General features: G+C 39.2%; 1 protein-coding gene across 1 annotated transcript in view; it reads right to left on the bottom strand.

Moving 5' to 3' along the window:
* SLC1A2 (solute carrier family 1 member 2) overlaps positions 1-24,261 on the bottom strand; it is an 89,149-nt gene that overhangs the window by 31,942 nt on the left and 32,946 nt on the right. Inside the window, exons 2-4 of the mRNA XM_069858073.1 lie at positions 4,265-4,404; positions 2,408-2,560; positions 1,553-1,803 (exon numbers count right to left, since the gene is read on the bottom strand). Of these exons, the coding sequence (XP_069714174.1) occupies positions 1,553-1,803; positions 2,408-2,560; positions 4,265-4,404 (544 nt within the window). The remainder of the gene's footprint in view (positions 1-1,552; positions 1,804-2,407; positions 2,561-4,264; positions 4,405-24,261) is intronic.

Below are 24,261 nucleotides of genomic sequence, written 5' to 3'. Positions count from 1 at the left end.
GCTAATACCATTAAAAGCAGTTAAATTTCCTCCTAAATGAAGAAAAAGATAAGTAAAGCCTAGCTCTACTGAGGAGCTAAGTTAATGGAAGGCAGAAGTGGCTTTGTGGAAGAAGTTTTCACTGGCAATTAGTTTGGAATCTCATAAAAATTAAATGCTGGAAAGCCAAAAAGCTCAGTATTTTTTTTACTATTTTTTTTTAAAAAAAAAATGAATGGAATTGGTGATCTATAACTAGTGAAATGATTATGTTATACACTCTGAAAAAAAAATAATTTAAGGTTCCGAGAAAACTATCTGATATGTGTAGCTTAAGTCTTCTTTCTCCTTCTTTTTGTCCTTTTGTCAAAATATTTGACCACTGTCAACTGAACAGAAATTTAATTCTCCTCTCCTATACAGTTCAAATGAGGGGAAGGAAGAAAAAAAAAAACATAAGCACCCTACTCTCCCCTCACTGAATTTTACAAAAATACATTTCACATTACATGATGTTTAGCCACCCACAGCATGACAACATGACTGACATACCTTGATGATTTGGAAATATTGAGGATATTCTCCCTTTAAACCCCCAAGAGCTATGTGGTTTTTATGTGGAAGTCCATGGAAGAAGCAAAGTTATCCAAGTTCCCTTAGCAATATAGGTTGCCCTCCATTCCTTCACTCACTGTGTCATCTTCTCCCTTCTCTTTCATCTCTTCTCTTTATTCTTTTGCCATAACCACAGCTATCATACTATTTCACACAGGAACACTTAACAACATGTGTCAACAAACACTGCTCCATCCAAAAGAAAAAAAGTCTCCATTATTGTCAAATAAGTCAGGAAAAAGCAGTTTACATATAAGAAATATGCTCAACCAAAAAATAGGAAGCATGCATTTTTCATTTATTTTACCCCTCAAAGTGAAGCTGCTCTGATTAAGCACTGATGAAAAGCTTTTAGACAAGATCATCTACCTACAAAGCAAGAAACATACGATGCAAGCATCCTTCTTTCCCAGCATGCTTCAAACCTGGCCTGATGGGGTGGATCAGCCACTTGACTGTATTATCCCCACCTAGTCTGGACTGTAATACAGCGATAGATGTTATGGGAGGTTGGGTTCTGGGGTACATTTCCACCCAGGTGGAATGAAGATCATCCATTATTACAAAAATAGCATTGCAGAACCATCAGCTCTGTAACTAAGAACCAAGATAAAATTCAACCTGGGTGAAAGGTCCCATAGTTCATCAGCTGTTCAGCCCCAAGCCAGCATTCATGGCTGTATATATTGTACAAAAAGTGAGGAAAAATAATAAGTTTATTTTATAACAAGCTAAAAATTATGATCTTTTAAAAAAGTACGAATTTAAATAATAGCTACAAAACAAAACAAACCAGCTATAAATAATGTTCTTTCATTTACCTGCTAAAGAATTAAGGCCTGTATTCCTCTTTGCATCATCATTTCTGTCATTAACCTAAACAATGACTTCAACTCTGCAGACATCCCTGGTATGTAAAAGTTCTAAATAAATATTATAAAGGAGTAGAAGGAATTACCTGTTGAAAGCATGCTTGGACTAGATTTTCAGGAAACAGGTTTCGGATCAGATCCAAGAAAGCATCCAGACTTGATACTTCATCATTCTTCTTCCCTTGACCAAGCTGTTTCTTCAGTTTTGGATTCCCTGGATGGATGGCTAAAACCAAAATCACGCCCAGCACAGCAGCAATAATAGTGGTAGACATATAGTAGACCATGGCTCTTGTACCCAATCGTCCACTTGCTTTAGCATCTAAACCAGACAGTCCTGTAGATGTTTTATTTTAAGAAACAAACAAATATATTGAGATTCATTATCCAATCCAATAGTCATCAAATAAAATACTTTATAATTTGCAAAGTTTGACGACTACCTACATGTGCCTACTTTTGTCCTCGTGAAATTCTCACCACTAGATAGATTACTGAAGCTTGTCCCTCCAGTTCTTATGTAAACAATGTCTGCTGCTATTGATTTGAAGAGAACCATGTAAGATTCCACCTAATCACAGAAGACGCAATGAAAAATAGAGAACGTATCATGCCATCTTTTGCTGCAAACTGGTCATGGCCTGGCTGGCACCACAACTTCAAGAAGGCTAGGCTTGCTAGTGTCATACAACCTTATGCAAGATCCAATTCAGGAATTATGTGAAGTAGCATATTAAGAAATTTCTGACATTCAAGAAGTTAGTATGTGTATAGGTGTTTGAAAATACATTCACTGGAGCATCTACGTAGTGAAGTTAATAAGAAATTAACTCTGAAATACATACTGCAACTGCAAAATCCCTGACAGGATCACACTTCCTACATCACAAAAAGGAAATCGGGTGATATCTAAAGCAAGCATCTTAAAGTATTTATCTTACCTGTGATTAAACTGGAGATAATTAAAGGGAGGATTAGCATTTTTAGCATCCTCATAAGTATATCTCCTGGGAAGGCTATTAACATGATGATGTCAGGGTCAATAGGTGTTGCTAGACGAAGAAGACCCCCACACAGTGCACCCAGGATGACGCCTGGAAGAAAAATAAAAGAGAGCAAGTAGGTAACATAAGTATACCTGAATGCCATGACTATCCAGAACAGCCTAGAAGAAAATCAGTTACACAAGGCAGCCGATTTTTGGTACACAGACAGATTTTGGCAGTCTTAGCCTTCTATTTGATACAAGGCTGTAACACACTTACTATGTATGTCATGATTAAAGAGAAGTGGTCCTGATGTAAAATCATCTGCCAGCTGAGCTTACACCTAATGTACTGTTCTGCTTCTGCAAATACAAACTTGCTGCAAACCACACATTTGAGTTTACTAATACTGCATAGGACTTGCAATACATAGTCAAATATAATTCATATCATTGATCTACAGCTGGCAAAATAAAGGCTCAAAGTGGTGAACTGATCTATATATATAAGGCCACGCAGAACTGACAGAAGAGCCGTGGTTAGGACCCAGCTTTTCGGAGTATGACATCTAGCTCTCAACGTAAGAACAGTACCACTTGTTTACAAGGTCAGCATGAGTAGCTGTTCTACAGCCAAAGAAAAATGCTGAAGAACAGCTAAAGTAGTCTTATGAGGAAAACAAATTGATGTTTCATTTGTGGGTTTTTGAAAGCAAGTCCCTGTTCTGGAATACTGCACATATAATTGAAGAAAGCTTGATTGTTAGTACTAATTTATTACTCCTTCCTTTTGACGGCTTTCATGTTCTCTTTGTGTTAACATTTTCAAATCACAAACAATCCCTACATCATCTATTTAGATTTGTTCAGTGACAACACCTAAACCCCTCTCTGAAGACTGAAGATGTTAAGAATAGTCAAGGGGAAACAATGCCGTATTAACTATCATGGTCTTTGTGAAGGGATATTTTATGGTTACATCCAGTATGCCTTTGTTTTCTTGATCCCGAGTCCAAGTCTCAAGTGTAATAAAACTTGACAGCAAAGCCTGAGGAGTTTGCAGTATCTTTGAAGTATCAGTTTGATACAATGGAAAATATTTGTACATTTGACATTTTTTTCTAGAACTGCAGCAGGCACCTTCTAAAGATGATTCCAAGCAAATATTGTCTAAACACTTCAGTAGTGTGGGTTTTGAAGGCTGAAAAATATGGATGTGAAATTTGCAGCTCAAGACCAGCTGCAGCTGGTCTTTCAAACGATAACAACATAGAGTATGTCTATGATTTGCAGCATTTGGATATTAGGTTTTCAGTGAAAAAGAAAGGCAAAGAGCCAGTGAGCCACAATAAAATGTCGAACTTCCATATTTGGAAGCTTCTAAAGCTAGAGGCAATATTCAGGATGAGATTACGGAGCGCTGGTTTACAGCTACAGAGAGGGAGACAAACCTTAAAAGCAGCAGAGAGACAAAAGATGAAGGAAATAAAATTTTGAAGTTTTTGTCCTTTATCAAATAGCTGAAAGAAAAATGTGTAGTGCATTTAGCTGAATGATGTCTATCTGATTGGCGTTGCACTTAGATCACACTCCATTCAAACCATGTATAGGATATATCTCAGTGGTGTGGATTTTCTCCGAGTTGTGTCAGTAATATATCTGAACTAAAGGTACAATGCTGATGGATGCGAATCCTATTTACTCTCTGGCTGTTATGCAGGAACACCTGGTGAACAAATGAACTACATAAACAGGTACTACATGAACAAATACTGATACAAATAGAACACCCAGACAAGCAGATGTAGCTTACCAAATACAGTAAGAGTCAGGAGCAGATTCCTGTGGAGCGACTGGCAGAACCGCACACATACATTCTGGGATCTGTGCTCCACTGGACTTAAATGACTTTCATGCATCCGGACTTCCACTTGCTTAGGCATATTCTTGGTACTAGAATAAAAAATGAAAATCAAGAAAAAGCAATGCAAAAAGTGAGAGGAGAGTTTGGATTACTTCCATCATATGTAACTGGGGAATCTGATACATATTCCCACACTTCACAAATAGACTCCCTTTTTATATACATAATATTAAAATGTACTTCAAAAAAATACTAAAACTACAAATAAAACACGTGGTTTCCCTAATAGTTAGGCTGTCTACTTAAAAATGGGAAATGGGGAAAGAACAAATGTTTTATTATCAAGAAAATATATATGTTGAGATCTAGTGCCAGATTAGGACAAGATTTTAGAAAACATAAACCAAATCTTGCTCTACAATGGTAGACTGAGGTCTACAGACCTAACATAAGTCTGAGAAGATATATAAAGTTTCAAAGTTCTCAGTACTAAACCATTTCCAGGGAATCAACATCTTTTGTTACACACATATATATATATGTATTTTGCTATATCCTTGTTGTCTTCATAAAGTTTTTCAACAGAAAGTTATATTTAGACCTGCAATAAGAATTCAGTCATTTTGATGCAAACAGTTCCATGATTTTCCCTTTCAAGATGAAACCTCTTCTTGCCAATACATTTTGTTGCTAAAAAAGTATTATAGCAACAGCAGAAAACGCATTAGAAGACAGCTTAAATGTGAGGCGTGCCTACTTCTTGAAGATTTATGAATGCAAAAGTCAGAGATACACAAGGATTAGTCAGGAGATAATGTACATAGCAGGTATTTGAGGAATTATGAGAAAGATGAGGCAGTGTCAGCAGTTTTTGTGCACATAGGCCACAAAAGCATGAAATTGTTGGTGTGCCACGAAATCAAGGAATGTGGAATCCAGACTTTGCAACTGGGGATTACATCTAGTTTCACTTGCACTCTGAACACAAATGTATAACTTGTTTAGACCTATTATTCACTACAAGCTGATGATATATTCCTCTGAAACTCTGAAATATGGATAGATGAAAGTAATTAAAATCCAAGATGATTTTACATATTAATACTTCTACTGTGAAAAATATACATTAACTTTGGCATCACTTCTGCTATGTTGTGTCCACCCGTTAAACGTTATATTTTACATCAACAATATATTCTGGTAAAGTCTCAGCCTCTTCACCAAAATGAAAAAAAGAAATTACAAAATTTACAAAATTTACAAAAATTACATAAGCATTAGTCTGCATTACTGGGGGGGCTGGATGAGTGGATTTACTGATGGCGTGGGTCAGCCACTTGACTGTATTATCCCCACCTAGTCTGGACTGTAATACAGCGATAGATGTTATGGGAGGTTGGGTTCTGGGGTACATTTCCACCCAGGTGGAATGAAGATCATCCATTATTACAAAAATAGCATTGCAGAACCATCAGCTCTGTAACTAAGAACCAAGATAAAATTCAACCTGGGTGAAAGGTCCCATAGTTCATCAGCTGTTCAGCCCCAAGCCAGCATTCATGGCTGTATCTATTGTACAAAAAGTGAGGAAAAATAATAAGTTTATTTTATAACAAGCTAAAAATGATCATCTTTAATTAAAGTAAATTTCTAGAAGACACCAAGTTGTTTAGCAGTGTTGATCTGCTTGAGGGCAAGGAAGGCTCTACAGAGGGATCTGGACAGGCTGGATTGATGGGCTGAGTCCTAACAATCATTAATATTGGGCCCAGCACTTAAGTCACAATAAACCCATGCAATGCTACAGGTTTGGGAAAAAGTGGCTGGAAAGCCCAGTGAAAAAGGACTCAGGGGTGCTGTTTGGCAGCCAGCTGAATGTGAACCAACAGTGTGCCCAGCTGGGCAAGAAGGCCAATAGCATCTTGGCCTGTATCAGAAACAGTGTGGCCAGCAGGACTAGGGAAGTGATGGCCCCCTTGTACTCAGTACTGGTGAGGCCAGGCCTTGAATACTGTATTCTTTGTAAATTAAAGATATTGAGCTGCTGGAACATGTCCAGAGGAGAGCAACAAAGCTGGTGAAGGGTCTGGAGCACAAGTTTTATGAGAAGCAGTCAAGGGAACTGGGGTTGCTTAGTCTAGAGAAAAGGAGGCTGAAGGGACTTCTTATCACTGTCTAGCAAGGTGTGTGTTGGTCTCTTCTCCCAAATAACTGGTGATGGCATGAGGGGAAAGAGCCTCAAGTTGAGGCTGAGGAGGTTTAGACTGGATATTAGAAATAATTTCTTCACCAAAAGGGTTGTCAAGCATTGGAACAGGCTGCCAAAGGAGGTGGTTGAGTGACCATCCCTGGAGTTATTTAAAAGACATGTAGATGGAGTGCTTAGAGACATGGTTTAGTGGTGGAGTTGGCAGTGTTAGGTTTGTGGTTGAACTTCATGATCTTAAGGGTCTTTTCCAACCTAAATAATTCTATGACACTATGACTGTATTGAAACATCTGATCAGCAGCATCCTTATGGAACCTGCAGGGAAGAGTGGTCTGTGTGAACCCACTCCTGTCTCTGAATTAGTTAGCAATTGTAAGTGTCTCTTTCCTCTGATTTTTCAAAAATATTGTTCCCCAAGGTCATTTAGGAAAAGAACTCTTCATGATCTACCTCAGCTTGCGGTCTTTGAAAATAGGCTCCATTTGTTTGTATTTTTAAAATCCTACTAGAATTGGCACTAAATGCTTCCTTTAACAGATTCTCCAGCTTTTAAATCTGGCTTAGGAAGCTTAATTGTACAGTGGAGAAAAGGTAGTCTAAAGGGCATTTGAAAGCAGCAGCAAAGAAAAGTCAACTATAATGTGACACATTTTTTTTTACAAGCTCATTGTCCTTTTTTACATATCTATCCATGTCTTTCCACAAATACTTATCACCATGGAGAAGAGATTTCCCATTTTTTCCTCTAGAGTTTCTTAATGTCTGATTGCCTACTGTATTGACTTATGTGTTATCTAAGCTGCAAGAATACTTCTGAACTATAAGAAAGAGAAGTAAATTCTGAACTATAAGAAAGAGAAGTAAAGGTGACAGATCTGGGAAGAAGGAATTGTTTTCTACTCACCGTCACACATCCTGTGTGTGTCCACATACATGGCTTTGAATAATCTCCTTAGACAGACTTCAGTGCATGGACAAAGCCTACTCCTGCACACAATTTTTCCTATTCACTTGCAATGTAAATTTTATATAGCATTTTATGGAAAACAAAATGCGTACCTATGATGAGGGAGGAAAAATGCTTTGGGATTGTCAGGTAGTCAAGGGAGAAAGCAATCAGGATAACACCCCAACGTGTTTGACAGGAAGAGAGATGGACATTTCTGTGGTTCCTTGTAAAAAGGAGATCTGCAACACCAACTCTCTAGACATTGGGTGGTGAGTCTGATGGTAGGGAGCCATGGGAAGCTTTATAGGAACCCTTCCACCGGGCAGCCATGAAGCTGCTGGCTGTGGGACCCTACAAAGCAGTGCCTTTGGGCATCTCTTACCTAGTCATATGAAAACCTGATTTTAATACCTCACAGAGTGTGTGTGTTGGAGTGTCAGTGAGCAAGCATGTTAGTGAGATAGCTAGCTTTCTAATTTAGTGGCATGAGAAAGCTTCATAGAACAAGATTAAGTTACAGATCCTAAGAACAAAGCCAAGATAATTGGTAGAACTCATGCAAGATGTGTCCTGTGGACATGCTCCTTGTCAAGAAAGATCCTCAGCACTTTACTAGGACAAAAGTTTTAGTGAATGGAAATCGACTCCTTGCAGAAACATCTGAATGACCCAAAGATACTCATTGCATCTGCACACACTGACCAACCCAGAAGCAGGGTGAGCAACCGAAGACATACATAATGCTTCTCTTTTAGTGAGCATTTCCAGGTTGAAATAACACTGCCTTGGTAGAGCTGAGCTGTTGCTTATAAGAAGACAGAATTTGTTATATAGCTTACACTTCAACAGACAAGGAAAAAGCTATAATTCTTTGTATTTGCCAAGCCCTCAGATTCATAGCAGCTGAGAATCCAAGCTTTTTTAAACAAATCTTTTCATTTGGCACTGACATATTTATGTGAAGCTCTGGCTCTGCCTGATTACTCACTATGCTTTTCTGATCCTGAATCTCAAACTAACCAATCTGAAAACGCAAATCCTAATATGGCATGGTAAAGATTGAGATTCACTCTAAATTTCAGGGATAACTATTTATATGCTCAGAAACTCAAAGACAAGTAAAATAATGATCTTGCATTTGCTTCTGCCTGGCGTGTGCCAGATAGCACAAAGAAAAAGGTTGTGAAATGTTTGGGGATTATTGTGGTTTTCAAGTGCACAGAGAAAAGATTTTAGCCAGTGAGAATGTGAGAAAATCAGAAATGTAGCAGCTTCTACACATGCTGGCTAGGGACAAAAAGGAATGTGAAGGGGTGATATAATTCAGAGCATTTAACAGAAAGGCAGACTGAACAAAGAGCTCTGAGAGAGAGATAGTAAGAATTAACTTTGTAGTGACAATCATAGAAATCACAGAAATCATAGAATAACGAGGTTGAAAAAGATCCACTGGATCATCAAGTCCAACCATTCCTATCAAACACTAAACCATGTCCCTTAGCACCTCGTCCACCCGTGCCTTAAACACCTCCAGGGAAGGTGAATCGACCACCTCCCTGGGTAGCCTGTTCCAGTGGACAATGACCCTTTCTGTGAAAACTTTTTTCTAATGTCCAGCCTAAATCTCCCCTGGCGGAGCTTGAGGCCATTCCCTCTTGTCCTGTCCTCTGTCACTTGGGAGAAGAGGCCAGCTCCCTGCTCTCCACAACCTCCTTTCAGGTAGTTACAGAGAGCAATGAGGTCTCCCCTCAGCCTCCTCTTCTCCAGGCTAAACAACCCCAGCTCTCTCAGCTGTTCCTTATAAGTCCTGTTCTCCAGCCCCCTCACCAGCTTCGTTGCTCTTCTCTGGACTTGTTCCAGAGCCTCAACATCCTTCTTGTGGTGAGGGGCCCAGAACTGAACACAGGATTCGAGGAGCGGTCTCACCAGTGCCGAGTACAGAGGGAGAATAACCTCCCTGGACCTGCTGGCCACACCGTTTCTGATACAAGCCAAGATGCCATTGGCCTTCTTGGCCACCTGGGCACACTGCTGACTCATGTTCAGTCAGCTGTCAACCAACACTCCCAGGTCCCTCTCCTCCAGGCAGCTTTCTAGACAGGCTTCTCCTAGTCTGTAGCACTGCATAGGGTTGTTGTGCCCCAAGTGCAGGACCCGGCACTTGGCCTTGTTAAACCTCATGCCATTGGACTCAGCCCAGTGGTCCAGCCTGTTCAGATCCCTTTGCAGAGCCTCCCTACCTTCCAGCAGATTGACACTTCCACCCAGCTTAGTGTCATCCACAAACTTGCTAAGGGTGCACTCAATGCCTTCATCCAGGTCATTGATAAAGACATTGAACAGGGCTGGACCCAGCACTGAGCCCTGGGGAACCCCACTTGTCACTGGCCTCCAGCTGGATTTCACACCATTTACCACCACTCTCTGGGCCCGGCCATCCAACCAGTTTTCCACCCAGGAGAGTGTGCACCTGTCCAGGCCAGAGGCTGACAGTTTCCGAAGCAGAATGCTGTGAGAAACTGTGTCGAAGGCTTTACTGAAGTCCAGGAAGACCACATCCACAGCCTTTCCCTCATCCAGCAGCTGAGTCACTTTGTCATAGGAGGCGATCAGGTTAGTTTGGCAAGACCTGCCTTTTGTGAACCCGTGTTGACTGGGCCTGATCACCCAGTTCTCTTGCATGTGCTTCATGATAGCACTCAAGATCACCTGTTCCATGACTTTCCTTGGCACTGAGGTCAGACTGACAGGCCTGTAGTTCCCTGGATCCTCCCTGCGACCCTTCTTGTAGATGGGCACAACATCAGCCAGCCTCCAGTCCAGTGGAACTTCCCCAGTCTTCCAGGAAGATGATGGAAAGAAAGGGCTTTGGCCAGCACATCCCCCAGCTCCTTCAATACCCTTGGATGAATCCCATACGGCCCCATAGACTTGTGGGTGTGTAGTCAGGCTAGCAAGGCTCTGACCACCTCCTCTTGTATCACGGGAGCCTCATTTTGCTCCTCTAGCTCCTGGGTTTGTACACAGAGGGAACAGCTTTCTTTACAATTAAAGACTGAGGCAAAGAAGGCATTAAGTACCTCAGCCTTTTCCAATGGGAAACAACAAGTAAGTTCTTGTTTGAATGTGTTTCCTGAGTGATGGCTCTTGAAACACCTTTTTCTGCCGCAAATTCTCACAGGTTTATCACTAAAGGCAGCTACATCAGCGACTTTGGACTACATCACACACAGAGAACAAGTTTCTAGTGGCCATGTAAACCCACTTTGCTGAATTAGTGCATCAGAGCTTTACAATTAAGTAAGTCTTAACTAAATCTGAACGCCATTACTAGCGTTCATCTAGAAACCATTAGGGATAAAAAGACCCAAGCTTAATTACTTAATTTTTTCCCATCAAATCTGTATATTAACGACTTATTAACAAAAGTATGATGTGTCAATGAGCAGAAAAAAATACAGAAACTTAGGAAAACCCTCCTTGCCTCTCCCATAATGACTGCTGTTCTTGGTATCCTCTTTGAAAGTTCGCTGTAGCTTTGATAGTAGCATGGCAATACCCACCAGAAACATTAGGAGTCTTATTAATGCTGTGCTATAATGAAGTGATGTCAACTTCCAGGTGATTTCAAGAAATACAGCTCCAAATTATCTTTCAACCTAAAATACTGATGACAGATTATACTGTTTTAAGCTACAAACTCAAGTTCCCTCTCATACCAAAACTTCATCGTTCTTTTTCAATGTGCCCTAGAAGCTATATATCCAACTCCTTCATAAATTACTGAAAATCCTTTAACTTGTACGTGTTTTCTGAGAAGTGACAGGATAGTGCTAGGTTTGCTATACATATTCAACTAAAAGAACTAGAAAAATCAAGAAAAAAAAAAAAAATCAGAGCTCCTCTCCAACTTCCAGTGGCTAAAATCTGAGACAGCTGACTTTTCAAATTTTCAGGATTTTCCTCTAAATCCTGCAAAGGGCATAGACAGATCCAAGTTTGATTAGACTCCAGATAACCCCAAGAAAAAGTAACCAGTTCACAAAAAAACACATTCAGTTCCATGAGGTATTTGTCAATGAGCCAGCACATAATACTGAAGCCAGCACATAATACTGAATCCAGCACTAATTCTGTTCTAAAACATTTCTCAGTGCTTCCTGTGGAGGAAATCACTCTTCTGGAAAATATTGTGGATAGAGTCAGAAACTGTTTGCACAAAGAATAACTACTAAGGAGACTACAGGAAAATAGTCAGATTCTATGGAGAAAATGTCAGGATTTGGATCAGTGTATGGAAACCCAAAGTCCCAGCTTATTCCTATGTGCAGTAAAATACGTTAATTCTGCTTTGACTATGGATAATGGTGTCTCTCAGCTTTCCTCAAAATCTGACTTACAAGTAAATATTAAACAACTACATAGCTAACTTACCACTGCAGTCTCTGAATGCCAAAAACCTCTATAAAGTGCAGAGGCCTCATAACATAACATTATAAACAGGCTGTGTTTATTCACCAGTGCAGTGCTATCTCAACAAGCTGAAAACCAAAAGAGACATTTTAAAATTTTTTCTCACCATTTGGTCTATTCTATCTTAAAATACACCCTGTTCAACAGAAGTTCCAGTCATTTTTTTCTCTTTCTCAGTTTGTTATTTTTTTCCCACAGTCCTTGCTTATCTTTTTATGACAATATGCTTTTATTATAGACATACATCCATAATGCTTTAATCACAATTATTGCTCTGACAAAATTGCTTTGGCCAAATTCTGCTCACGTTCCTTCAAAACAATCTCAACAAAAATTACTTGGACTGTGCCCTGAAAAAGCAAAGAAACTTGGCCTTGAAGACATACTGACTTTCTGTGGTATGTTAAAGAGAACACAGAAATCAAGTATAGCATAACAGAATCACTTCATAGAATCATAAAATACCAGGTTGAAAGGGACCTCAGGGATAACTTGGTCCAACATTTCAGGTAATACATTGTTTAAATGAGATGGCCCAGAACTCTGTCAAGCTGAGCCTGTACAGTGTCCAGTTTAAAGGAATCTGCCACTTCCCTGGGGAGATTATTCCAATGGTTAACTGTTCTCATGGTGACACAATTGTGGCACAATTTTTGCTGTACAGCTCAGGATGTTCCTTGGAGCACTATTTATGACCATAAATAAGCTTTGATGAGTGCAACCATCTTCTGAAACCAAAATGGCTTCTTCCAGAGGAAATACTAAAAGGCAGTAATAATTTTCTTCCCATGTAAAGCCTCTTCTTCAGTATCTCATGTGCCTATTTGGTTTGTAGCCTATTTTTCATACTGTACCTTTAAAACAAATGAAAGACAGTAGTAAACACAGTGACCACATTCTTAGGAAAATTTCCATTCACATGGGCTAGGAATTTATTCTAGTGGCTGTATGAAATGGAATAGGAATTCATAAATAGGTTGCTCAGGTGACCTGTTTATATTCTTCCTTCCTTATCAACATATCAGAGATATCTGCTCAGAAACTACAACCAGGAAAAGAGAAGTATTAAGATGCGACCTCATAAATACAAAATAGCTTTCATTAAAAAGTATATATTTAGGATTATGGGCCTGAAGATGGATGATTGGGTTGTTTTCTACCTTGTATATTATACATGTGATGCCCTCAGGCCACACACCACTCTGTCAAAGGACATGCCTTCATCTCTACTAGGTCTCCTTACATTCATTACAGATGCAAAAGAGTTGAGAGAATTTCAGTGCTGGCAGGAATAAGATTTTTTTTGGCATTCTATAAGTCTCTATCCTAGCAAGACATTTTATTGAATATTTTCTTTTTGGAGCTTAACTTAGTACTGTCCACTTGACCGTAGTATAACACTTTGGGTAGCCTTGACTGAATTACTTCAGTTCAGCCTGATGGCGCCTTCTTAGAGAGGTGATTCACTTCAAGACAGCACAGTGAGCTAAATCCTATGGCTTTTATTGATTTTTTACTGAGACTTATACTAAAATCACTTGAATAATTACCTGAAGATGGAGCTATGGAAGAACTCATTTACTTTTAGAGGAAACTATTGCCAAGAGATATAAAAAGCCCACACCACAGGTCTAAGCAATGGATGTCTTCAAGTAAGTTTGAAAAGGACTAGGAAAACTGTGTGAAGCAGTCACTGGGACAACTTCACAGTAAATACACAGAACTGGCGGCTCAATTTGCAGCACACATCACATCCAGACACAATCTAATGAATGGTGATCTCCTGGGACACAGTTCTGAGTTAACTCGGTAGCTCTTACAGAGAATCACTAGGTTGGAAAAGACCATCGAGTCCAACCATGTCCTTAAAGTTAAGTACTTGTTTATCTCGTTAACTGAACTGGTTCTTAGCCAATGAACCACAAGAAGATACAGCCTTAGTTTTTTTTTTTTACTAGGCTATGTCTTGTAGAAAAAAACCTGCAATAGAATTGCAACGTGAAAGAAATCCCTGCCCAAATAATGATGAAGGGAAACACAGATTTTTGACTAACAGTTGTATGTTTCCTAGCTTATTTTTTTAATGCTGACTAAATGTTAGACTTCTAAGAACTTAGGGACTTTAAAGCCAATATTACTTTAAAAGAATAGGCCTAATTTTATTATTATTATTATATGCCAGTTATCTAACAAATTCTGACTTTTAGGACTATGGGAGGCTTTAGGTTACATTGCTTTTATTTGTTGTATTTCCATTCTGCTGCTTGAAAACTGTAATAGCAAAGGATGCTTTAAACAATAATTCATTACTGTTGTCGTTTGTAGCCAGAAGCAAGCTGGAGTCTCAGCTGGCCATACAACATCTGACTCCTGACTCTCACTGAAGCTCTGGTTGTCAACATAGCGTACTGCAGGTGTCCTTAGTGTGAGCCAGTAGACATTTGATCACATATTTTTACAGCTTATTCTTTGTCAACAGAGTTTATTCCATCAAAAACAGTGAAGTGGTGAAGCAGCTACAATGGATACACTAAAAATACAATGGAGCAGGTAATGCTGTGGTTGTGCTTATGTTCTAGGGCAAGAAGATGTTCAAGTTAGCCTGAATTTGTAAACGGGCATAGAGCAACACAATCATGTGCTGAAGTTATGATGCAGTTTTACAGCACTTGCATGACTTTCAGGTTAGCAAAGAAATCAGTATTAAAAAACCACAGAGTACATGGCTTAGCTCTGTATCACTGCAAACAACAGAGTATGTGTTAGTTTAATTGCTTGTCTTCGGCTAAGTATTTAGTATACAGATGGAAGTGAGAAAATTTAAGAGTTTCTTTTGCTTAAGAAACCTAATTGAGGAAACATTCTTTTCAAATGCTCTTTCAAACTCTGCTGTCCTTTCCACATATCCTGCAGTAACAATGAGTCTGTTTAATCTCTGGTAGTCTTCTGCCCGATAATTAACAGGTGACACTAATCAAAGGACAAAAATGTGTACCACTGAAATACCTGAAAAGCTCTAGGAATGAAAAACCTGTGACTGTGTATTTCCTCAGGCATCATGGAGTCACTGATTGAACTTACTGTATACTTTTGTTCAGTTCTCTTCCCCACTCTCTTTCTACCCCGATCAAGTCTCATACACTAACTTTGCTACTTTCTGATTACTTAAAAGTGTAGTTTTTCATGGCTGTATTTTTTGTAACAATTAAACAGGCCAGTCTTCCCATTCTTGAAATACTTAACTCAGTTTCTTCTGTGTTAATGTTTCTTTAGGCTGTTGGTAGAGACCAGATATCACTCTATTTGTGTTTCAGTGGCCACTACTCAAGCACAGGTCTCCCATGACCACATGCCTTTCAGTCACTGCATCCTTGATATGGCGCTGGTTACAGAATGTTTCAAAACACACAAGTGTCCTTGAGGACATGTACATGAGCATTGTGGCCATCCCCAAACATGATAGGCAAGCTCCTTCAGCTGGTGGAAAACAGCAGATTCATCAAAATGATGATACAAAATATCAAAGGATTAACTTCTTGAAAGAAAAGGTGTCTTCAGCATTTTCTCTGGGCAGTTTTTCTCTTTGTGTCTTGTTCCCTTCATCTATCCTCATTCCTCTTCTCCACAGTAGCAGGTAGCCATTCTCCACTCCATGTTGTCCCCCACTGCCTGCCCACAGAGAAGCTCCAGCTGCTCAGGTAAAAGTAAGTTTTTAGGAGTGTATGAGAGCAATATTAGGGAAATTTCAAGCCAGAATCACAGTATTGCTGCTCTTACAATAATTACTACATTTAGTATATCTCTTGACAGGTTCAGTTGACTTTTGAAGGGGCAAAAATACAGGTTTTTTCAATTTACTGGAGCAAATTCTCCGTGCCAGCTGCAGCAAGGAGAAAGTCCATTGCAAATAACACTGTTTTCAGCTCTCCTGGCTTAGTTTCAAGTTTTAACACCAGCAGTCTTCAGAATGGTTTTGCCTAGCTATCATAGTACCACCTACGAAGAGCAAGATCTCATCTCCCATTGCTACACAGTAGAAATTTTTTGGAGATAGATGAACATACCTTTTTCTGGTAAAAAATGTGTTTCTTCTAAAACGAGTATCTCATGCACTGATATACAGTGCCAGAAAGCAAACTGTGTTCAACGAAAATCCAGTTTCCTAAGGACTGCTCAAACTTTGGCACAGACTAATATAAATTTGTGGACACGCAGGATTTTCTCTGGTTTTTTTTTTTTTCAATTCTCAGCTTTAATTTTAAGGTGACAAATAATTTTATAATGCACCTTATTTTATGCTTATATTTGCTCCTATTCTGCCTCCTTTTTCCTTATTCTGCTTTAAACTCTCCAGCAACTGAAGCTTGATATACCTAATGAAAAAAGCACCTTCAGCTGACAAGGAGGATGTGATGCTTTACAGTAACCTGAACAATATAAGGGTTCCATTTCAGAAGAAAGGTGATCTGAAATGGCCCAGGTAGTCCAATGTGTCCACCTTTACTCTTGCAGGAGCTAGAAGACATGATTTGTGGTGACAGTATACTCCTCGCAGTTTTCTTGACATGTTTGATTCCTCAGAGACCAGTTCAAGAGCTGGTGCAGACTTGCAGAAGGCAGCAGAGGCTCTGGCACTAAATAGCACCTCAGACCACCACACTTCTTGGTGTCATATGACTCCAATTTACCTAACAGGCCTTGCCTTCACAAGCAAGGCAGCGAAGGATTGAGCTATAGAGAATGACAATTAATGATCGTTTTTGCCTCTGGCTCTCGATTTTAGTAATTTGAACACTTCCATTGCAAAGACTAACACAGAATATTTTTATGCCCATAACACTTTACATGCATCTCAATACTGCCTTGCTTGCAAATTTATTAGTAGCACTCACAGGTGTTTTGCAAGTGGCTATTTATAACAGGAAGCATAGGTGTTCTACCAGAAAACACAAGCATTCCTTACCTGTGCTTAAGCCCCACCATGAATGCGAACAGTACAGGTAAACACACATGCTATGTGCAAATAAGTGGCAAAGTATGAAACAGAGCAAAGTTACAAGACAGGGCCTTACCCCATTGTATCCATATATGAAATCCCACTTTTGAATGATAGTATAGGACATATGCATGTTAACTGTATATTTTTATAAAATAAAATGCTTCTCAGCTTCTCCTTCCTTCTTTTAGCTATTCATCTCTAGAAAAATGGAGCTTGACTATCCATTATACCAGAGTAGCTTAGCGCTAATGATGAAAAAGTCAAAGGCCATAGGATGGTTGCCAACAAGCAACTCCATTGAGTAGTACCTCCACTGGAGTGCCATCTCCTTACCACTGACATAATCCTGGCAATTGCCCAGTTTCCCCTGATCTCTCTTTGGGTTGCAGACTGAGAACCACTAAGTCCTCTGCAGGACACGAAGAGATATATTGCGGGGCACAGGCCAGCCAATAGACCATGTTAAGTTCAGCCAGGAGACTGCTCAGAGATTTTCTTAAGGTGGCTTAACCACAGACTATGCTACAACCATTCAGGTACATGCAAGTCATTGTGAATAAGTTATAAGCCAAAAATTACTCAGAGAAATAGAAGAAATATTCCTGAACTGGATATATATCAAGTAGAAATCTTATTCTCTCTGTGACTTATCCTCTCTATCTCTGTAGTAAAATATTTGCAGCCTGCACACCATACAAAAAGTTCCCTAACTAATATATTCATTTGGATTCACTGGGACATGTTCTAGCAAGATGTAACAATGCTCTGCAACAAAAACCTGACCTTGACCGTACCTAAAAAGACAAAGCTTTAACTCTATCATTCTTCTTCACTTTTTCATACTATCACATTTCCGTGTTCCAGAAGACAGACTTGAGAGCCACAGGAATTAATGTCTTGGCCTGAAAGAGCTGGTTCACACCAAGCAGCTTCGGCAAACATCAGCCCAGTTTCCTTCTACCTAAACCCCTGAATAATTCATGTTTCTGCAACCCAAAGCTGGACAGAACAGAGGTATGTATTTTCCTGCCCTTACCTATTTTGGCCTTATCTATTGCCTCATGTGAGTCTCTGTGCATGGTAACAACTCTAACTAGCTCATGCCAGAGCCACTTACACACTTTTCTGCATTGTCTATATGAAGAAGAAAAAACATCACTCTGATTGTTCTTCCTCCTATTAACACATCACTTGAGTTGAAAGCAACTTGGCTTTTTATTGTGCTTCCAGGAAGCATGTTACGGATTGTCTGGGATGATTAAATGCACACCTGCACTTGTATCCAATCTGCTTTTAAATGCATTAAAAAAGAAGTTGGTTTGCTTTGTTAACACAGTATTTTTCTAGCACACACACTTTTTCACCAAACACGTTAAGCCCAAGCTTGCTTTTACATTCAAATGGGGTTTATCTGCATGTAGCCTAAAAGAAGGGAAGAGCTGCCACCAAATTAAAAAGATCAAATGTGGTTTAATGTACTGGATTTAAAGCATGCCTTCTTCTGCTTGATGTTGGCTGAAGAAAGCAAAAAATTATTTGCCTTTGAATGGGAAAACCCTGAAACTAGTAGAAAACACAACTAACCTGGACAATATTGCCTCAAGGTATTAAGAACAGCCCAACTATTTTTGGGAACCAGTTGGCTCAAGACTTGGAAATCTGGGACTGGACTGGAACCCTGCTGTGGATGACATCCTGATAGTTACACAAACTAAGGAGGACTGTGTACAATGGACTGTAATTGATTGTGATTGATTGTAATTGAACTTTTTGGGACTGAGTGAGTATTGCGTCTCTCAGCAGAAGGCAAGTTACTTACCTTGAATTCGCGATCTCCAGAGGACAAAGAGAGCTTGGGACAGATTGGAAGGAAGCTATTTGCTGCACACCTGTGACAGGAATGATAAAGAAGCCCAGAATCTTTCCGGGAATGACATGCTGGTGTTATTTATGGATATATGTAACTATGGACTCTTAGTGAAACCATTGTATGAGCTTTTGAAAGAATATCCAATGGGATCATGAAAATTGGCATGGACCAGGGAGGGAAGAAGAGCACGTGAATAATTAAAGAAGGAATTGATGAAGATCCCAGCTTTAGGCCTCCTCGATGTTTCAAAGCCATTCTATTTTCACCACTAGCATTGTGAATCCAGCATCTTTCCTTCCTGGAGTCACTTTGAAACCAGTGATACATAACTGCCTGAAGACAATGGAGACAGTATATTCCAGCCATCCAGATCTAAAAGAATAACTGCTTATGGATGTGGAACTTTCCTGGTACACCAATGGAAGCAGCTTTGTGAAGCAAGGACATCACAAGACAGAGTATGCTGTGACCACCACTAGGCAAGTAATCGAGGCCAAACTATTACCCTCAGGAACATCAGCCAAGAAAGCTGAAATAATCACCCTAACTAGAGCATTAGAATGGACTCCTTACTGCCCAAGGAAAACACATTAAACATGCAGCAGAAATCTTAAGATTTCTGGAAGCTGTAAATCTTCCAGAAGAAGTGGCTATCATACACTACAAAGGTCACCAGAGTGGTAATACGGACCAGGAAATTGGTAACAAATTGGCAGGAAATTTTGAGGCCAAGAAGGCTGCAGAAAAAGGCAGAAGTAATATCTCCTTTGATCCCAGACAGTGAGCTTCAAATCTCTGATTCTTATATAAAACTGGAAAAATATTCAAAGGAAGATAGAAACCTGATTAGTGATATGGCAGGAAGGGAGTCAGATGATGGGATGATTTTGTGTTCCAGACGGACAAGTAATAATGCCATCAGGAGTGGCATTAACATCCCCATCACACTAGATCTGATGGATTAGAGCTTTTCCTAAGGCATACAAAACTTCCTCAGAAGTTTCCTTCATACTGTCATGTACCAGAAAACTATGGAGAGGAAACTATTCTAACCTAAGCTGCCGCAGCTATCCTTGATGCCAACAGGTTCTGTCCTGATTTTACACCAATCACCATTAAAGTCTTTGCAGATGTTTGAGCAAGAAGTAGAGCCCAGAATCTGCTTTTCATACCTTTTTTTATCGAGACCTAAACAGCATTAGAGAGACACATTATAAAAGTGTAAAAGTTTTAACAGCAATTCTTACACTTGATCGTTACTGGATCTTGCATCTCTGATCTTCCTAACAAGAAAAAATTTCTAAGTGCTGTTTCCCCCTCTCTCGCGTGTCCTAGACTACTTTTGTTAAGATACCGAGTCTAGATTTCAGTATTGGGTTTGCTAACAACCACTGCAGCAGTCTGCAAGACCTAATCTGCCTTAGCAGGTGCTGCTGTTTTGAACAAAGTAGGCACGGACAGACCACATAGTATTTATCTTGTGAAGGCTATCCAGACTTCTTCCTCGCTATGTATTTGTACAATACAAGGTCTATTAAGCACCAAAAGAGTTCAGCTAAGTTCCAGTATTTCATGGGATCAGACTGTGCCCTGAAAGCAATTTTAAGTACTCTAGCCTACGTATCAACAGAGTAAGAGATTATTTCCTTCTCTTGGTTACACGGAAAGACCTGGCTTTATAAGTGACTCAGCTATAACCTCTTTCCCCAAATGCAAAGGGACTTATTAGACAGGACTTTATCATGTCTCTCAACTAGGTGACTATTTATTCCCAATTCAGGGTTTTGTCGGAATTCAGGGTTTCAAAAATCCAGTGAGGGAAACTTCAGAGCATATTGCAAGACCAAGTATTTCAGTTCAGGTATGCTAAAAAGGAAGTCTCTGTTTAACCCAGGTCCGTATATTTTTATCTGTCTAAGGGACATTGACATGATTCATTCTTCCCATCCCAAGACAGAATACGACCTTTAGCACAGCCTATTAAGAAGTACGGGAAACCACCTGGGTACCCACATTACAACTACCACAGCAAAAGAGCATGCCACATTGTGAGAGTTTGATAATTCAGCCAAGGTAACTCTGATCCGAGTTTAGCTTAAAGTTATTAGATTTCCATAGGGGTAAAAGACAGCATGCCTCATGATCTCTGTCTAAACATTTCTTCCTCACACAGATGCTCCAGGCAGTTTAAAATCTGCTATAAAATCAGATTCATATAATTACCCTGATTTTGTTAAACATCCTTCATCCCTGCTCCATATCTCTGTAACAGAAGAAATGAAACATCATAGAATTCTGTAAACCTTATGTTCATGACTTACAACTTTATTGATGCACTATTGTGCATTTGACTTACAACCACATCAGTTGTCCAACACAAATAAATCAATATATACATGCCCTTCATGTGCTCTTTGCATAAAATACAAGCAAGAAAATTTCTAGGAGATCTACGAAATGCAAATCTGAAAAAACAAATCAAAGTTATTACTGCCTGCAAGAAGACATACTCATAACACCACTTCTCAGCATACATTCCTCAGTAAGAAGTTAAATTAGCTGTCATTTTATAATTTCTACTTTTCAGATTCCTGACTAGCAGCCGCATGAACTCTAATATAGGTCAAAATGTAGTGGATCTTCACACTGAAGCAAAAAAAAATTCAGCTGGTGATTTTGCTCATTCTTGCTAAAAGAAATATATATCTATATTATGTGCAACCATGTATATATGGTTGCACATAAAATCTAGCAATATTTTCCTCTTAAACGCAAAATCTGTAAGGAATTGAAAATAAAGTTACAGTGAAAAAGTTATAGCAGAGTTTCTGTCACTATTGGTCAGGATTAATATTAGCATTCTTAAACCCAAAGTTTGTTAAGTTTAAAAAGATAATATTAGAAGTTGTTATGCCAGATGAAATAGGACAACAGACATAAAAATAAATGTTAATAATTTAAAAGTAGACCAATAAACATATTTATCATCTGTAAAAAAACTAGACAAACAGGAGAACTCAGATTATATGTAATACATCTCTTCCAACATTTTTTTCCCCCTGGACAAATCTTTCACTGTGGAGTAATTTTAAAGTAGTGTATGTTAGAAAAGATCCTTTAATGAAGAAATGCTTTGGGGTCTATAGGCTCTTAAAGAGCTTTTGAAACTCTGTATATGCAGAGTAAAGCATCATAGGAATTTACTCACACAAGCATGAGATGGAAAACAGTACATGATAGAGCTGCATTTGAGTTGTATTTAAGTGTGGACAAGAAAGTTGGAAACTCATTTGCAAGAAAATTAGACAACACAAAACTTCAGTCTTACATTCTAGCTTCTCCACCTCTCCAACAATTTATACTTGACCCTGACTTTTTGCAGGAGGTTCCTTTCACACATACCTCTTACAGAGTGCTGAATCAAAATAAAGAATCCATACACAACTGAAGGAGAGGGCACTGAAAACACTGCTGAGTTGCATAAGCTGGGTCCTTCAAGTCTTGTCTCCATGTCATTGTGGAGAAAAGAGCAAATGGGATGCAATAAAACCTAAAACTTTGCTTTCTCCTGTCCACTTCTATGTGCCAGACAGACAACAGAAGAACCTAAGTTATGCATTATATTTCATGGTCACTATGCTGGATTACATGTTTTCTTGTATAAAATGCTGTATCTTTTCCACATTATTTAGTAGTTTTAACCCGTAGACTAGAAATGAACTTAAAAATAAAACAAAACAAAAATCCCAACAGCAATTAGGTTTTTAAAATTAATTTACTATGCTTTATCTGGTGTAGTCCAGCAACTTGAAATTTATATGGAAAACTATGCTGAATGTAAACAATCAGAGTTCAAGAAAAAACAGAGCTCAATGTTTCTATCCACTGTTAGCTTTTGTCTGTCTCCTTATGCCCAGCAGCCTAACCTACAGGTAGTGGGTTTGGCTTTTCTAAATATGAAACACTTCTCTTCCTTCCAATGTGGAAGGGGAAGAAAATTCCAAAAAGGAGCATTTACAGTGGAAACAGTCACACTTTAAATGCTTTTTCCCAATGTAGTATGAATTGTGCTGTGAAAATGGAACTTAACATAAATCTTAAAGTGGAATTTGGCCAGAACATCACCTGCCCCTGTGTCTCCCAGTCAACCACACCTTCAGCACATGTTCCATAAGAATACTCATACTCCTGCCCAGCGCTATGAAGAAAACTTGTATCACAGATACTCAAAAAAAGGAGAATAAGCAGACATTTCTTGTCTGTTGCCATTATCAACAAGCAAATATTCAGCCTTTTCACATCACCCCTGTGTGAGGCGCTATTGGGGCAGGAGAGCTTATCCCTAAAATACTTTGCAAGAAGAGGATGTAGGGCACTGCAGTGGTGAGAAAGGTCTTTACAGAAGCCCTGCAACTGTACTGCCCTGGAAAGATGCAAAGCCTGTTTTCCTCTGCAGCTACATGACTTCCATTTTGTTTCCTCTGGCACAGGCTGTGAAACACCACTGTGCTACACGAGACACCAGCAGCAGTAGCAGCCCACCTGCCCTTCCTCTTCCCTTTTCATTCATCTAGAAGCAGGCAAAATGAGGCTTTTAAAATTAACCTTCTTACCAGGGCTTGATCCTGACACCATGACTAATTCCCAGTGTGAATCATTCACCTGTGCAATTTTAGTGTATGAGGTGGTGGTATTTGAAGTAGAAAAGGTGACATGGCTGGCTAGCAAGCATTCACATGGGTTTGAAGGAAGATAGGAGTCTGCTTTGGTCCTACACTGTCCAGAAGCTTTAGAAGAAGAGATGTTTCACAGTCCAGACGTATTTAGTTCTTCCTGCTCCTTGTTAGAGATCTTCAACCTTTATCTCTCTACAGCCTGAATTAAAGTTTTTATTTTACTGAAACCAATTAGTAAAATTGAGGCAGGGGGCACAATAATTTTTTAACAGCTGAATTTGCCCTACCTATGCCAAGAAACCTGTAACCAAAGAGAAGAATGAAATGTGAGATAAACACTCAAAAGGAGAAATTAATAAATAAGTAAGAAACTAAGAAAGCAAATATACAAGGAAAAGAAATACCCCCAAAACCAAACTTTGCCACAGTTACACTCAAATCTCAAATCTTTGAGGGGCACAAAGTTTGTACTGTTATGCAGTTTAAAGTCCTGGACTGAACAAAATGTTATTTATGATGGAGATTATTAAAACAGGGTCTAAACTATCATTTAAAACCTTCTTTCAGGAAACTTTTCCCACAGGCCTAGCCTTTCTAAACCTAGCCAAGAAAATTAAATAAAAAAAAACAAACCAAAAAACAAATCCACAACTGATGAACCTTGGGAAAAATTGTCAACCAGCCAGAAAGAAGTTTTGCAGCAGACTTGATGTGGAGACTGATCTTGGACCAGAAACATATGCAGGAATTTTATGATACATGGCAACTAT

This window comes from Phaenicophaeus curvirostris, chromosome 5 (assembly GCF_032191515.1).
Source record: "Phaenicophaeus curvirostris isolate KB17595 chromosome 5, BPBGC_Pcur_1.0, whole genome shotgun sequence".
Taxonomy (NCBI): Eukaryota; Metazoa; Chordata; class Aves; order Cuculiformes; family Cuculidae; genus Phaenicophaeus; species Phaenicophaeus curvirostris.
This window is presented reverse-complemented; position numbering and strand designations above follow the sequence as displayed.